Source organism: Triturus cristatus, chromosome 8 (genome assembly GCF_964204655.1).
Source record: "Triturus cristatus chromosome 8, aTriCri1.1, whole genome shotgun sequence".
Taxonomy (NCBI): Eukaryota; Metazoa; Chordata; class Amphibia; order Caudata; family Salamandridae; genus Triturus; species Triturus cristatus.
Genome location: NC_140591.1, coordinates 840,972,872 through 840,990,863, shown reverse-complemented (window position 1 = coordinate 840,990,863; position 17,992 = coordinate 840,972,872). Strand labels below are relative to the sequence as shown.

General features: G+C 45.3%; 1 protein-coding gene across 7 annotated transcripts in view; it reads left to right on the top strand.

The window, feature by feature from the left end:
• The window catches only part of ARL13B (ARF like GTPase 13B), a 672,441-nt gene that overhangs the window by 592,448 nt on the left and 62,001 nt on the right, over window positions 1-17,992 (top strand). For all 7 annotated transcript variants that reach the window (XM_085622339.1, XM_085622338.1, XM_085622344.1 and 4 more), the window contains one exon: window positions 12,371-12,593. In XM_085622339.1, coding sequence (XP_085478465.1) covers window positions 12,371-12,593 — 223 coding nt within the window. The remainder of the gene's footprint in view (window positions 1-12,370; window positions 12,594-17,992) is intronic.

The following is a 17,992-nucleotide window of genomic DNA, read 5'->3' as shown; positions in this document are numbered from 1 at the left end:
GTAGGAATCATACCCCCAGTCCAGTCATGGGCATGAGGGCATGATTCCCCCCTGCTAGAGGGGCGATATGGGAAAAGCGGCAGAATTTAGACACCAATTTAAAAGTGCACACGTATCACAAAATGGATGCTACTCGCCACCCACATGACTCTGGCTGCCTGTTGCTGGGGAAAACCCCAGCCTCGGCAGCTGGACAATAAGGATCCTGTTGCAGGGAGGTGCCAGCACCTTCCCAGACAGGCTATGTGGATTGGAACTGGGTGGGTGCACCATAGGATACCTTTCAGAGTTGCACGTAGGCTGCTACAGCGCCTACATTCTGCATACACCGCCTGGAACCGGTTCAGGGGCATCCTGCTCCTCGCCGAGGCGGGAAACACACAAAGGGGAGAGGGTGTAGCCACCCTTTCCCGCCTCAACTACCATTGGTGGACACTGATCTGGACACTCCCCTAATCTTGTGGATAAAGGTGAATAACGTGTCCCCGGAGAATCAGATTAATCTTGGACTTCACAGACTTGACCTTCGACGAGCTGCTGCCCAGCTGATTGAAGAAATCTCCCTTGGGGTAAAGGAGTTACCCCCCTGCTTGGCAGGCACCTGAAACACTGCAAGTGAACCTGTTGGAACTTCGCTGCTCCTTCGGACATCGACGACTCCTCTCAACCTTGAGGTGGGTTTCCTAGCATCCCAGAGGCCAGTGAGTGTGCCCAGCAAGTCTGAGCACCGTGGACCGCGTGGGTGCCGAGATCCCCGATACCCCAGGACACCGGCCACCTCTTGCGTAGCACACGACCCTGACCAGTGGGGAAGTTGTGCTTTGGCCCAATATTGAGCCAACCTCTCAGCAGCAACTGTGCCATAGATCAGCGCCCTAGCTCACTCCGGTGGCCCGTGGGCACCCTTTTACGCACTCCAAATTGCTGCCTTCCGCGGTCCCTTGTCTCTCGACTTGTGGGCCCTGCCCGAGGACAATCCTTACTTTTAAGAGTTCCCCTGGTTGCTCCAGGCCTGCTCTGCGCTCTCTCCAAAGGAGAGCACCCTCAGACCTCGTGGGTCTGCACCAGTAGCTGATTTGTTTATCTTGCGTGGGTTTCGGTTGCCAAGGCTTAGTGGATCCAATCCGGACACTAACACCGCAGCGACCCTCATCCTTTGTGGGACAGTCGCCCTCCAGAAGCTGGCCTTCCTTGAAGCCTCCTGGAGCCCGTGGCTGCAGATCCAAGCTACACCTTTTCCACTTGAAGCACCCGACATTGAAGGGCTCTTTTCCTTGAGCTCCCTGGTCACTGTGCCGTGACCCAGACTCTGTCCCCTCTGCTTTCAGGTTCTCCTCTACAGGATCTACAACTTCAATCTTCACGGCATCATCAACGCTTTTGGCTTGCAGCAGTTTTGTACATTTTCCCATTGAAAATCAGCCCGCGACCCGACATCGAAAACGACCTATGCACCCGGCTTCCCTGGGGCAGGTAACAGTGGTACCTCGGTACTCCCGTGGTAGTGGGCTCCTCAAAAGCTTAACTCTAAGTTTTTAACTTTGAACTCCTGCTAGAAGTGTCTTTAATCTGTTTAAATCAAACCGCAACATTCTCCATAGGCTTTAATAGAGATCCCGATAGCAGCTATTTCCACTGCACGCGCCTCCCGTGGGTCCCCTTCCTCATAACCTGGGGTGGATTCTTAAGGGGTCAGCGATCCTAAATGCCCTAGGCATTGTCTGTAGAATTGTCGTGGTTCTTATACCACTTTTTTAATATATGGTTTGGTCGGGGGGCCCTGTGATTCCAGTGCTATTTATTGTATCTATAAATGCTTGTTTGAATTGTAACTTTACCTCTAGCCTCATAAAGAGACTTGTGGGATTCTGTTTAGAATAAATACATATATTTTATATATATACCTGTGTGGACTACTCTTTCATTTGGTCATTCAAGAGGTTATCTATGGTAAAACAATAAGCTTAACACTCCTTCAAGACTTAGCCTGAAGGCTGCTCTCCACAGCTACCACTAGGATAGCTTTCTTTAAAGGTTGTCTTTTAAACCTATCACCTTAAGAGTCGAATTGGACTGGTGCAAGGTGGCCACTATAACTAGTGACCAGCATATGCCAGGCCAACTTCTCACAACAGACATTCCCAAGATAAGTTTATTTTTTGTTTCAAGTCTGCTAATGCCTGGACATAATACTAAATAGAACTGGAAACAAAATCAGATATATTCCTTTGTAATGTTGCATTTCTGTGTTTGGTTACTCTAAGTAAGTCATAGATCAACGCCAGAACACTTTTAAAGTGCTTTCTATTTGCATTTGTTCTTTGAAGTATGTTCAGTTAAAGGTTGCAAATATTTACCAGCTTTAGGTGATTTCACTTCTTTTTCTACATGCCAGAATAACCTATCTGCCCTGTGTTCATTTGATCTCTGCAGCACGTGCTTACCTGTATTAGGCCGCAATAAATGGCAATGGCATGGGGATGTGAAAGGTTTTATGATAATTTCTTTACTTTCATATCTTCTACGCAGACAAATAATTTCTTATTAGTATCTTAATCTTCTATTTCATGGGGTTTGACGTAGTTTCAAGGTATTTTAGGGTTTCTCGTTGATCAAAAGTGTCTGATATTTTATATTTATCTCTTTGCATGCACTTCATTGCTTCGTTTTACTCGAGAGAAAAAGTCACCCCAAGTGTCACACATTTGGCAGTTCACTGACAACACTAACAGTCATTCCATTTCTGGTGTTTTTAGCAGTTTTAAGATCTTCCTAGAGTTTCTTTTTGGCCAGTTGGGTGTAATTTCGGATATTTATATGTTTTGCTGGTCTTTAGTGCTTGATTTTGCTTGCTAGAAAGTGTCACTCATAGTAGTTGAATGTCACTCATAATTCTCCTGAAATTATGAAAATGTCACACATAAGCAATCAGAAGCCTTGGCAGCTATAATTGCAATGCTTCCCATCAGCAGGTTGTGGTCCGGCAGCACAACGTGTGCACTGCACGCACCAGACTTGCGCTGCTTTACCTAATGGAGCACATCTCCATCAGTTTCATGGACTCGGGCCACCAGCGCCAATGGTGTCGGAGGGCGCTATGAATGCGTGACAATGCATTTTAGTGCAGTGATGCGCACCACCACACTAAAATGCGTCAGTCTCACGCCTGATGCGTGATACTTGACAGGGTTGGAGATTTTCCTGCTGAACGGAATGTTTGGTGCTTCTGAAAGCCGGGACGGCTAGGGCAGAATCATTTCATTTCATAGTTTGGCTGACAACATGGGGGTCAATTTGCCAAACTGGCGCAGCGAGATAACATCACCTGTCCTTTTGACTCCCTATGACCTCACACGCCTGACGTGAAGCTCCACAACATTGTCCTATTTGCTGCTGGGGGCTGTGGGAAGGCCAACTAATGAAATCTAAAGAAAGTTAGAAGGCTCTTACAGTTTGGTTTCCTTTCTGTTCCCGTTTCTGCTTCAGTGGCCCATGAGACCACAGTAGTGGAAGGCGGACAAAAGGGCAAGCGAGGGGTAGCCAGTGCTTAATTTCTAAAGTAAGTGCCAGGGCCCCGACTAGGAGGCCACTGCAGTTTACATGACCCATCGCCCTTGTCATCGGTGCCAAAACAACTGCTAACATTTCTCTCGCCTGCAAGTGTGACAGTTCAGAGTATTCCAGGTCCCCAAAGCTAAAGGAATGACTGGGAAGGCAGGTATTTTTAATTTTAATATATATTGTATTCATAATGTTCTGCTCATCTATAAATTTTATAAGCAGTGCCACCATGTGGCAAAATTTCATAAGTGCGGTGTTGACAATTAAATGTGGAGTATTTCTGGGCCTTCCCCATGCTGGTTGGTTTTTTAGGTCAAGCCTAGCAGCAGCGCGCATGCACTACTTGCTCTGCAAGGCATGCAGTAGTCGAGTATGCAGTGGAAGCCTCAGCTTCTCTCTGCCCATATTTTTGATTGGCAGGTGTCATTGTCCTTGGTAAATGCTGTCTTCCGATTGATAATGAGGCATGTTAGTCCCTTCTTGTTACCCCCCTGTTCCCATTTGTTACCTCCCATGAGGACTGGATCTTTTTACTTGTGACGTTTCACGGTCTCCTTCATAAGTCGGTAAGCACTATTTTTTTTTTTGTTTGCAGCGCGGTCCGCTTTCACTTTAGCGGTCGCGCTTGTTTAATTAATTAATTTGCCGCACTGGCCGAAAGAGATCGTTTCTACTCACTAATCTAACAAGCATTTGCATTGCAACAGGTCTCGCATTTACGTGAGTTTCAGCTATTGACATTGCAGATAACAATTCCTTTTATTTTTGTTTTCATTTTTAAAACATAAATAAAAGGCATTGTCATTTACAATGCCTATAGCTTAAACTCTCGTAAATGCGAGACCTATTACATTGCAAATGCTTGTTCTTATGTGTGCTCCCTTTGAGCTTTTACACAACTGCCCCCTCAGGATGCTTACCATCAAGACAGCCTTTCTGGTGGCGATAACATCTGCCTGGAGGGTAAGTGAGTTGCAGACGCTATCTTGTACGCCTCCATACATGATGTGCTTTCCAGATAAAGTGGTGCTTCGCACCCGTGCCTCATTCTTGATGATGGTGGTGACCCCATTCCATCTGGGTCAGTCTATAACGCTGCCCATCTTCTTTGCTCCTCTGCATCCGTCTAAGAAAGAGGAGCGTCTCCACCGACTGGACCCAAAAAGAGCATTGTCGTTCTACCTTCACCGCACAAAAGAGTTCCGGGTGGACGACCAACTCATTGTGGGGTACTTGGGAGCTTAGAAGGGTCAGGCAGTGCATTGCAGAAAAGGACCATTTCTCACTCAGTAGTTCTCTACATTAAGATCTGCTGTACCCTGGCTAAGAAGCAGCCCCTGAGGGACTAAGAGTTCATTTCACCAAGGAAAAGGCTGTGACTACGACCTTGGCTCGGGGGCCCCCAGTCCTGGACATCTGTCAAGCTGCAACGTGGGCATCTTTGCACACGTTTGCCAAGCACTACTTCTTGGACAGTCAGTTCCGCAAGGACGGGTATTTTGCCTATTCAGTCCTGCAGGACTTCCTAGTGTGCGGAATTATTCCTCAACCCACTGCCAGGAGGATATGGCTTGGGTATCTATTTCAAAGGTAAGGAATCTACAGCTAGAAGTCGCTACCAGATGAACATGTTACTTACCTTCGGTACCGCATTATCTGGTAGAAACTGTCTAGCTGCAGATTCCTTACAGGTCCAACTATGCCTCCCCACTTTGCGAATTGATTTTGTATGGACTGGGGTTACTCCCCTTTTCAGGGCCCTAGTTTTGCACACGTTTTCGTCTATACACTGTGGCTCTGTGCTTCTGGCGTGGAAAAAACTAAAAGTCCGTGCGCCTGGGTGGCACCTATATACGTGACTGCGACGTCATAACAGGCGCTGATGATGCCGACGTCGCGTGGCGCCGAATGGAGCCACCCGACTTGGCACACAAGGGGTATTGCTCGAGCAAAAGTTTCCGAATCTAGCCTGACGTCTGGGAAAATTCAAAGGTAAGGAATCCGCAGCTAGATAGTCTCTACCAGAAAATGTGCTACCGAAGGTAAGTAAGTTGGATTGATTAGAAATGTGTGCTGCAGACTCTTTATTGGAATCTGGAGTATGAATGCTTTTCACAAAGGTGATTTTCCCAGAGCGACCATATGGGAAATGGTTGGCCAGTTGTAACTACAGTGGATGGGGGAGCATGTTGTGCCTTGGGGGTAGACTTGGTTTTAATATGCGGTTTAAAGTAGTCTTAGTTTCTTCGTTTTAAGACGGGTGGTTTTTTATAGCTATATTATGTCTTTCATATAGTTAAAGTAAATTTTGTTGTTGATGTGTTTTTTTTTAAGTTCTCTTTACCATCCGAAGTAGGTTTGGTGACACATATCTATCTTTACCAGACCACTTATGATCTACATCTGACATATATTGTGCAGTTGGTTACCATTTAGTTTGTTATACCAACATTTTCCAGCATCTCCTCAACCGTAATCATAGGACATTTCCAATTTTAAAATATCTCTCCTTTCGGTCGAGGTCACAAGAGGCTTCCAAAAACGTTCCCTTTTATGAGGAGCATTGTTTACCAACTCATAAGTAAAACTTCCCCATCTCAACCAGTCTGTTAACAAAGGCTAGTTCTGGGATACCCATCTTTTGTATATTTCATGCCTTGCCAATAGCACCAAATGAAATATTATTTTATTTATTTATTTATTTATAAAGTTTTATATAGCGCAAACTTTACCCAAGAGGGTATCGTAGCGCTTTACATTTAGGATCGTTGCGTTACAAGTTAAATCAGATACAAGAGCATAGTAATGTACAGTACACATAAACAATGTTTCAATAATTCGTAGGAGGGAGGGGAGGAAGGAGTAATAGCGGGGAGACGAGGAGGAACTATGCCCAATGTTCGGCTGGGTAGGTGACGGTCAAGGGGGAAACCAGGGCCAATCTCCTCATTAGCAGTCAAGCAGCTCCACCGGTCATCAGCCATGTTGCTCAGGTCTCAGCGTTCAGGAAAAAACAGTTTTTAGTTAATTTGATTTGTGACGGTTATATAGCGCTATCTAGACCCGGAGGTATCAGAGCGCTAACCAGGGAAACGTTGTATTAGAAGGTACATCAAAAGGATTGCAAAGCGCTGGCTAGACCCGTAGGTATCAGAGCGCTATAACAGAGGAACATTGCGGTACAAATTACATCAGTTACAATAACGTAGTAAGGTACAGTAAACGAACAACGAGGTTGAGAGAATTTATAGAAAAGGAGGGGAAGAAGGAGCCATAGCAGGGAGACGAGGAAGAACTGTGTCCAATGTCCAGCTGGGTAGGTGACGGTCAAGGGGGAAACCAGGGCCAATCTCCTCATTAGTTGTCTAGCAACTCCATCGGGCATCAGCCATGTTGCTCAGGTCTCAACATTCGGGAAAACCGTATAGAATAGATATATAGGCTACGAGGATAGAAGTAAAAGAAGAAGGTGGGGGGGGGCGTAGAAACAAGCCAGAGAGGGAGCTGAGACACAGCGGGGAGACAAGGTGAACTATGCCCAATGTCCAGCTGGGTAGGTGATGGTCAAGGGGGTGAATCGGGGCCAATCTCCTCTGCAGCTATCTAACAACTCCACTGAGAATCAGCCATGTTGCTCAGGACTCAGCGGTCGGGAAAAACAAGAATAATCAATTTTGAGTAGGTATATTAGCTACAGTTTCAGAGTCAAACATAGAATACCAAGTCCCCGATAGAGGATGGAGGAGAGGCCACCCTGCTAGGACTCCACGCTCAGGGAGACATCCCCGCTGGATGACGTTGCTGCTGAGATCCACGTGTAGGCGGAGATGGCGATGCTTGCTGTAGTCCAGCTCGGTATCGGAGAAGGAACTGGGGTCTGTCATAGTGGCTGCCGGAGAAACGAAGACAGCTGAGGCCGCCAATTTAAAGTCAGGCACGTCGGGACTGGGCCTATGTAGATCCCTGTGTAGGCGTAGATGAGGTGGATAGGTCTCCACCACAATGAGGCCCTGCTCGTGAGAGACCACAGACGGCCCGAATGCCAAGCTGGTGTCGAGAAGCGTGGGATAGAAGTAGTGGGACTCAATCTTTCTCTGGAGGACAAGGACGAAATCACGGAGAGCTGCAGGAAGGTGAACAGCAGCTCCCCTGTGCCCTCCACCGAGTAGTTCTTGCCAAGAGTAGAGAAAGCTAAGCTTTAATGTGCATGGGGGAGCCCCCAGGGTGCACCGCTGAGCCTCCTGATGCCGCCTCACAGCGGGCGCCATTTTGAAGTCAGGCGTCTATACCAGTGCTCACTGAGAGCATTGCTAAATCGAGAAAGCACTACTGAATTACGTCTGCATTGTGCTGAATTACGTCTGTATAGGGCACGGGGGAGCCACCGGGGTGCACCGCTCAGCCTCCTGATGCCGCCTCACAGCGGGCGCCATTTTGCAGTCGGGCGTCTATACCAGTGCTCACCGAGAGCATTGCTAAATAGAGAAAGCACTACTGAATTACGTTCAGAGGAAGGGGACACAGGACACCGGAGCCCCCCACCCCCCCATACCAGTCATCAGGGGTCCCAGGGTCGTCAGAAGTGCCCCCACTCACCGTCTGTTATCCCTCGGTGAGTGAAAGCAACAGCGGTCACCGCGTGCAGTCAGCACCGCGTCCTCACTTTAGGGAGCACATCTGCAGGAGGCAGGTCGGCGTTTCAAGAGGCGGACCAAGAGGGGTACTGATCTCTTGAAGAAGAAACTGAGGCCAGTGGCGGCGTGCTTCATACGGCACTGGGCGAGTTCTCATAGTTCCCTGGGCGCCATCTTCTCGGAATCAAAGGCAGGGACTTCATGGTTCGATAACTCTGCTGAACCAAGTCTGAGAAGGGCGATAAAAGGCTTCAGGTGATCCGTCTCAATTCCAGTAGCGGAATCGTTGATTGAGGTGGGATAACCGTGCAGCGAACACCGCTCAAGAGGTTGGAAAAAGGGCTCGCCACGGAGCCTCAGCTCTAAGCGGCCATGTCGGGTGCAGGCTCCTGCCCGCCTCGTAGGTCCCTCTTCCACACATCAGCATTATGATTTTCCAGTTTCCTTGCATCTGCGCCAAAAAGGACAAGATGCAAGCTTGCCTAACTCTACTCTGTGTTACTGCACTCTATGCCACCGACTATAAAACACTGCACCACTCTACTGTATGCCAATGCATTCTACACCGCTACACTCTGTCACTCGACTCTGCATCACTCCACTCTACACTACTTCACTCTATCCTGCACCACTCCACACCTCTTCTACTCTGCAACAGTGCACTCTGTCACCACTTCACGCCACTCTGTCCTACAGCACAGCGATCTATACCACTGTGCTCTACTCTACACCACTCTACTGCACTCTACATTAATGCACTGTTCACCACTACTCTCTACGCCACTCTACTCTGCATTGCTCAAGTGTCCGCTACTGCACTCTACGCTAATCAACTCTAAACCAGTCTAATGTACTCTGCACCTCTACACTCTTCAACACACTACTGTATGCCACTGCGCTCTACGCTATTTCCCTCTACCACGAAAGAATGTACTCTACGCCATTGCACTGAACCTCACTCTATTCTACTCAATTCCACTCCACTACAATAGACCCCGCACCACTCCACTCCACGCCACTCTATTCTGCTCTGCACCACTGTACTCTACGGCACTCTTCTCTGCGCCACTGCAGTCTACACTACTGTTCGAAGAGCCAGGTCTTGAGAAGTCTTCTGAAGGTCAGAAGGTCTTCGGTTTGCCGTAGACAGATAGGGAGGGTGTTCCATGTCTTGGCGGCGAGGTGGGAGAATGATCTGCCGCCGGCGGTCACTATTCGGATGCGGGGGACGGTGGCGAGGGCGAGGTCTGCGGAGCGGAGCTGGCGGGTGGGGGTGTAGAGGCTGAGTCGGCTGTTGAGGTACGTTGGTTCGGTGTTGTGGAGTGCCTTGTGTATGCGTGGGTGAGAAGTTTGAAGGTTATCCTCTTGTTTACAGAGAGCCAGTGTAGGTCTTTCAGGTGGGGTGTGATGTGGCTGCGGCGAGGGATGTCGAGGATCAGGCGTGCGGAGGCGTTCTGGATGCGTACTCTGCACCACTGTATTCTATGCCACTTTACTCTATGCCACTTTACTCTGCGCCACTGCACTCAGGAACACCGCACTCTGTGCCACTGTGCTCTGTCCCATTGCACCGTATTCTCCCCCACTCTACGCCAGTGCACTCAATACCTCTACACCACTCTTATCTACTGTGCACCACTGCACTCTGACACTGACCTCTATGCCACTTCACTCTATGCCTCTCTACTCTGCACCCCTCTACTGTATACTAATGCACTCTGCCCAACTCTACTGTGCTCCACTGCACTCTACACTACTCCAGTCTAGGCTACTCTGCTCTACGCCCCTTCACTCTGTGGCATTTTGCTCTACAGCACTGCATTCTTACCATTGCCCTCCACGCCAATGCACTCTACTCTGTACCACTACACTCTACATCACTACCATGCACCACTCCACACCACTTCACTCTATTTTGAAACAATCTACTCAATGCCACTGCACGCTACTGCAGCACTCTACTGCACTCTACGCTGCTCCACTCTACTCTACACCGCTGCTCCCTATGCCACTCTACTCTAAACCACTGCACTCTATGCCAGTGCACACTACACCACTTTACTCAAAACCAATGCACTCTACAACAACTATTCTGCATCACTGCACACTATGCCACGATATTGTACTCTGCTACACTTTACGCTGCTGCATGCTACGCCACTCTACACCATTGCGCTCTACGTCACTGTATTCCATACCACTCAATTCTACTCTGCACCATTGTACTCTACGCCACTTCTCTGTACACCACACAACTCTGCACCACCCTACTCTACGCCACTGCACTCTACAACACTGCAAGGCTGCACTCTCTGCCACTCTACTCTGCACCACTGCACTCTACACCACTCTACTGCTCTCCATGCCAGTGCACTCTGCATCATTCCACTGTACGCCACCGTACTCTACGCCCGCCAGCCACTCTACTCTAAAACTCTGCACTCTGCCATTGTAATCTATCCTACACCACTGCAACCTACGACACTCTACTCTTCAAGACTGCACTATCAACCTCTGTACTCTACGCCACTCTACTCTGCACCACTCCATCTATCTTTCTAAATATAATTTATTTTTTAGAAAGTTATCTTTTTCTGCTGTAGTACTGGTGTTCTGGTTTTACGTACACTTTCTCTCATACAAAACAGAATAATTCCGTGTACTCATATGTGGCCTTGTGGTTTTTGTGAAAATCCCTGTGGTGTTGGAAAGAAAAAATTTCTATTTGTGCGACTGCCAGAGGGATGTCAGGTGCCTTTCTTCATAATGTAAAGCAAGAAGAGGTGGGGAATATTTAGGACTCTTTTTGTGCCCTGGCAGAAGCATGTGTGATTGTCAGCCTGCAAATGTCTCACAAGTTTGGAGCACCTCACAATCTCATGACTTTATGTGGCACTAATTGACTCTAGAAATTACTTTCTAATAACTCATTAGAAACGGTAAACCCAAAACAATGCAGGTTATGTTTGTTATGTTTTTTGCAGTATGACAAAGTTTTTTTTAACATTTTGCCTTCTTATAAATAATCTGTTCCATTTTTTTCTCTGGCACTAAGGTAAGGATGATTCAGGTACATTAGGAAAGTATTGACACACAGTATTTATTGTAAAGATCAATGAGAGAGCTAGGGAGACATGGGGTGCGTCCGTATCCCCTGTGGTATAAGTCAGTTTTATCAAGGCTGGACGAACCCGAGGGTGTTGGTACAATCACTGTGAAGCAGTGATATGGAACCCACTAGGTTAGTTAAAAGGCCCCTCACACACCAACCTGGTTGGTGTCATGCTTCATCATAGGGGCCCCAACCGGGTGGCCGAGTGCCTCCCGGTTGTGCTGCGACGCCTGGCTACAGCGGAGCTGGTGTGGTGCAGAAGTGTGATGTAGTGAAGGTTTAAAAATATCTCTGAGAGTCCTTGCCGAGGTCAATTTATTATTGGCGGCTGAGGATATATTAAAATTAAACTATGTGGTGCAACTACGAAAGAGGTTAGTTTCTAATAGTTGTATGTGTGGTAGGTCTACATGTTTCAGCCCACTTCAGAGTGTCAGCGGCTTTCGTCAGGACCAGTGAGTGAAGTGAGTGGCAAAGTAAAGAGTGCCACGTGATTGGTGAAAAAATAAAAAGATTTTAATTACCTACACACTCGCTAAGGTGTGTGGAATCGGTGTCTGCACACTGGCGGACACCGCAGCGAAAAATAACACTATGGCTGAGTATTGATCGCTGCTCAGGAAAGGGGAGGAGTGCGCTCCTTAAATCACAAATTTTGGTTCAGAAGCAGCACCCGTATTCCACCTACTAAGGGCTCCCGGATCCTGGATGGTGAGCAGCGATCAACACTCGGCCACCCGGTTGGGGCCCCTATGATGAAGCATGACACCAACCAGGTTGGTGTGTGAGGGGCCTTTTAACTAACCTAGTGGGTTCCCTATCACTGCTTCACAGTGATTGTACCAACACCCTCGGGTTCGTCCAGCTTTGATAAAACTGACACAGTATTTATTACCTGTTCTGAAAATAAGAAGAAGAACAATATTTTGATTTCACAAACAAATACTTTGTAGAAATTGGTCTTCAAAGGACCCAGCTTTAATGTAATGCGCTTTCTCCTTAAGATGCGTTGAAGGTGGAATACTATTACTAAGGTATTTTTATATAATTTTGTTTCCATTAGAACGAGGACAAACTGAGGAAAGCGAGAGAGAAGAAAAAGCAGAAACTTGAGAATGGCCAAAGCGTTCATTTGGTAGCAAGGAAACATGAAGCAGAAGAGGAAGAGGGCCAGCAAAGCAGTCCTGCATCTGAGGGTGGCTTGTTGGATACATACAAATCGGCATTAAAAGAGCAGCTGGAGCAAGAAGACTACGATCAACGAAGAGAGGGGCATCCAGATGCTGGTACTTACTCATTGAGCACAATTTTCTGCAGGATGGTCATATTGCATTTTAGTCAAGAAGGACATGTTACAACACAAACTTTTACAATGCATGCCTTTACAATGCGGTTTTGACATTACAACATCCATTACAACGCATGATTTTACAACACATGCCATCATAACGCATTTTTAGAAACTACACTTACAACGCATTTCATTACAACGCTTACCATTACAACACATACCATTACAACGGATAATAAGTGTTGGATAGTGTAGGGGTAAAAATTACTATTCCCACTCCAGTGAGTGCAACAGTAGGGTGAGTGTTGGATAGTGTAAGGGTAAAAAATACTATTTTCACTCCAGTGAGTGCAACAGTAGGGTGAGTGTTGGATAGTGTAGGGGTAAAAATTACTGTTTCCCATTACTTACCTTATAATGCGTTGTAGTGGCATGCGTTGTAATGGCATGCGTTGTAGTGACATGCGTTGTAATGGCATGCGATGTAAAGGATGTTGCGTTGTAATGACTGAGTTGTAAAGGTAGTGCGTTGTAATGACTGCGTTGTAATGGTTGTTTCCCATTTCAGTCTTGGACTTAGAGCAGTTACATTGGCACGAGTCAACCACTTCTGAGTTGTAGTGTTTTTTCGAAGCATTAAACAGTATTGCAGCAACTGTGCAGAAAAGAAAACGGTCCCAGGATGCTTGTTTCGGGTCCAGGGAGGACCTGGCCTGGCAGTTAGGGCTGCACTGTTCCCATGGGGTGTTCCCTGGAATGGCATTTTGGGCAAAAAAATGATGGATTTTGATTCAGAATGTTTAACATTGTTCAGCATCCCATCCATAAGTTGTTCTTTTTGCATAGACAAATTGGGCATTCCAGCAACTTGTCAGATACCCAGTGCATGTTCCACATGGAGAAGCGCAAATGGAAGCTTCGCGGTCACTCTTTGGTCAACATGCTTTTGGTATTATGGGCCCCAAATGTAAAGCACTTTGCCATGCTTCTCAATAAAAACTGTGATGTCTACTGTTTAATATCATTACATCTGGGCTCAGCCGTGGAGAGCAGCTTCATGACTGACTTGATGTTTCAATTGCCCTATAGTTTTCCACCATTTCTCTAAATACCAGGTTAACACAAAAGATCAGGTAACATGGTTATCCACTTCCCCACTTGAATGGACAAAGAGATTATCCTACCTATACCTTCTGGACATTAGCTCAGTATGTCATGGATTCTGGTATAGGCAGAGGGTGTTAGTTACAAGAATCTGGTTTAGGCCTGCTCCCAAATGTGAAATTCTTGAACCTACATTCTTAGAACTTGGACAGATAACATTCTTAGGGCGTTAACTTCCTGCTGATGTAATAGAAGTGATGTTTGCCTCTGTATACTCTTCAGCCAGGCTGTTTATTCTAGGAAATGTTCTTTGTTGTGTTCTTCTAGAAAATAGACTGTTTTATCTGCTAGGGTGCCAACTGTGTTACCATTTCCATTGGTCCTAGCAGTGCAAGTCCTCTATGTTAGGGCAGTTAAAGGTTATCTTGATGCATTTTTATTAATTGTTCATTATCGTATCAAGATCCCTTTTTCCATCTACCAATTGTATCATCATTTTAAAAGGGATTATTGAATCTCTACTCTTCTTAGCCTTTGATTGTCTCTTGATAGGATGTATGCATTCTCCTTTTGAATTGCTATGTTTCTGTCCTATGATCGATATTAATACAAAAGTTATTTTCCTTGTAGAGATTTCCTCCGCCAGGTTGATGAGTGGATAATGAGCTCATTCTGCCTCTCAACTTAGTACTACATTTGTAAAGGTTGAGTTGACATTTATTCTGAAAGTGGTATTGATTTCCATCTGTCGTTTTAGGATTTCCATCTGTATCAAAATATTGCTTGTGGCCTCAGCTCTTTAAGTTAGCAGAACGCCAACATAGGTTGGTCCTTGAGAGGGCTGAGTTCTTACTTACAGAAGAATCAGTCTGTCATGATAAGTGACCAGTTATTTTTTGGCATTTTTGGCGTCAAAAGTAGTGGTCTTCCTAAGCACTGCATTTCGAGATTGGACACAATGGACATAAGACAGTTTACCCTATCTTGGTCAATCCTTCGGAGATATTATGCCTATGTTATTGTCTCAAGCCGAAGGCTACAGTGGCAGATATAGCCCCCTGCTGGCGCTCCAGGAGCTTTAAACAACCCCACAGCCATGATGTGTTTTTTCTTAGCTTGAGCTGTGCATTGACAGTACTTAACCACAGTGTCTTAAAGCCTCTAATTCTCATTCTGTGAAATTCTTTACTTCATTTGCCAAGGACCAGGGAGATTAGGAAGCTGCTGAGTTTCCCCCTTCCTGCTTCTTTTTGTTCAGTGACACTAAACCCCTGGAGAGTTAAGGGGCAAAAAGCTTGCTGTTTACTTGGCACACAGCTTCTGTTGTAGCGCCACTGGGCCCATTTTTCTATTTTATGCCTTTAACACTACACTTTGGATTTATCTACTTGGTCCTCCAATGGATCTTGAACCGTGCCGAGAGGCGTCAGATATAGGGGATCCAATTCCAGTTACCCAGTGAGGACCAGGAATTATTTATATATATATATATATATATATATATATATATATATATATATATATATATATATATATATATATATATATATATATATATATATATATATATATATATATATATATATATATATATATATATATATATATATATATCCAAAATCCAAGAACACCCATATGGAAGAGCCGCCAAGTAGAAGGTAAGTGCATAAATCTTTATTGGGAAACTGCAGCGCATCCAAAGAAAAACGTGCTTTAAAATCCATAGCGCCTTCAGCCAGACGCGTTTCGAATATCTTCTTAGTCATTGGCCTGTCAGCGCAGCAATGAAACCGGGCAAAGCAAGCATGCTACTAATTATATCCCTGGAACCGCCCTGTTAGGCGTGGCCGTACCTGCGGCATTCTGGTTCCTGTAGTAGCATGTAGTATTCCTCAAGTGAGTGATAAGCCCAGAGTCCTGCAATAACACTTTTAAATCTCCAGTGAGTCAAAGTCAAGTTTTCTTCCGAAATGCCATGCAAAATTCTGTGACCCAATAAGCTCTACCTCCTGCAAAACAGTTACCTCGAACCTCGAAGTTACAGCAGGTCCGCATAGCAGAGTGGCTGCTTCCGCGACCGGGTCAGCCGCAACATATCCAAAATCCAAGAACACCCATATGGAAGAGCCGCCAAGTAGAAGGTAAGTGCATAAATCTTTATTGGGAAACTGCAGCGCATCCAAAGAAAAACGTGCTTTAAAATCCATAGCGCCTTCAGCCAGACGCGTTTCGAATATCTTCTTAGTCATTGGCCTGTCAGCGCAGCAATGAAACCGGGCAAAGCAAGCATGCTACTAATTATATCCCTGGAACCGCCCTGTTAGGCGTGGCCGTACCTGCGGCATTCTGGTTCCTGTAGTAGCATGTAGTATTCCTCAAGTGAGTGATAAGCCCAGAGTCCTGCAATAACACTTTTAAATCTCCAGTGAGTCAAAGTCAAGTTTTCTTCCGAAATGCCATGCAAAATTCTGTGACCCAATAAGCTCTACCTCCTGCAAAACAGTTACCTCGAACCTCGAAGTTACAGCAGGTCCGCATAGCAGAGTGGCTGCTTCCGCGACCGGGTCAGCCGCAACATATCCAAAATCCAAGAACACCCATATGGAAGAGCCGCCAAGTAGAAGGTAAGTGCATAAATCTTTATTGGGAAACTGCAGCGCATCCAAAGAAAAACGTGCTTTAAAATCCATAGCGCCTTCAGCCAGACGCGTTTCGAATATCTTCTTAGTCATTGGCCTGTCAGCGCAGCAATGAAACCGGGATATATATATATATATATATATATATATATATATATATATATATATATATATATTCACTGAAAAAACCATAGGTTTCACACACGTTATAGTTAGGAATTAGCATTTAAAAAACCTTAGAAATTCAGTGAAAAAACCATAGGTTTCACACATGTTATAGTTAGCTGGACATTTTACTCGTAAAAAACCAATGAAATTGCCCCGTTATAGTTAGTTCAGCTAACTATAACTCGCGCGCCCGCAATGCACTGCTGATGACGTCACATATTACATCACTCATGACATGGTCAGTGACATCACTCATGACATCACTGATGACATCTCAAATGACATCACTGATGACCTCACTGATGACATCATCCAGTGAATGTGTGTTTTTCTGAAAATTAAATATGTTTTATATATGTATATCTCAAGGTCGATGGAAGAATAAATGGGTATATAAGTGTCTAAATGGATGATTTGTTTTTGAAAAATTGATTGTGTAACTGACTGATTAAGTGTATCTCTCACTTTGTGTATAAGTGGCTGCATGGGTTGGTGAGTAGCTACATGGGTGTCTATATAGGTTATTAGTTGTTTTTTTGAGTATCAGTCTGAGTGTCTGTATGGTTCGGTGGGGGGTATTACGTAGTGCATAGGTGCATGAATGAGTGACTCACTGTTTGTATGTGTTGAAGACAGCATGTGTGCAGGACTGTATGGGTGGATGAGTGTGTGTATGGGTGTGTTAGTGAGTGAATGACTGTCTCAATAGTGTCTTCAGGAGTAACTACATATGTTTTAAACTAGTATATGTGACTATTGGTGTATATATGTGAGTATATGTGAGAGGGAGAGATTGAAAGAGTTCCTGTATGAATAAGTATGTGTTTCTATAAGTGATTGTTTAAAAGACTAAGTATGTGTAAGTTTCCGTAGAAGTAAGTGTGGTGGTGTGTGTATAACTGTATATGCAGGTGAATGTATGTTTGATTCTTTATTAGCATGAGTGACTATGTGTGTGAGTAACTCTATGGATGAGTGGCATTGTGTAACAGGATGTATAGGTGTATGAGTACATATGATGAGTGAGTACATGTATGAGTGACTGTATAGGACTGTTGGTGAATGAGTGGATGTGTATGTGGATCTTAGAATTACTGAAGAGGTTGTTGTAACTGGTATTGGTATGTCCATTGTTTTGAAATTTTTAGTCTCTATTTTTGAATGTGTGTATCAAAGCTTATATTAAGGTGAGAGGAGGTCTGCCACTCTATCACAAGGATGATGTCATCAGTGATGTCATTTGAGATGTCATCAGTGATGTCATGAGTGATGTCACTGACCATGTCATGAGTGATGTAATATGTGACGTCATCAGCAGTGCATTGCGGGCGCGCGAGTTATAGTTAGCTGAACTAACTATAACGGGGCAATTTCATTGGTTTTTTACGAGTAAAATGTCCAGCTAACTATAACATGTGTGAAACCTATGGTTTTTTCACTGAATTTCTAAGGTTTTTTAAATGCTAATTCCTAACTATAACGT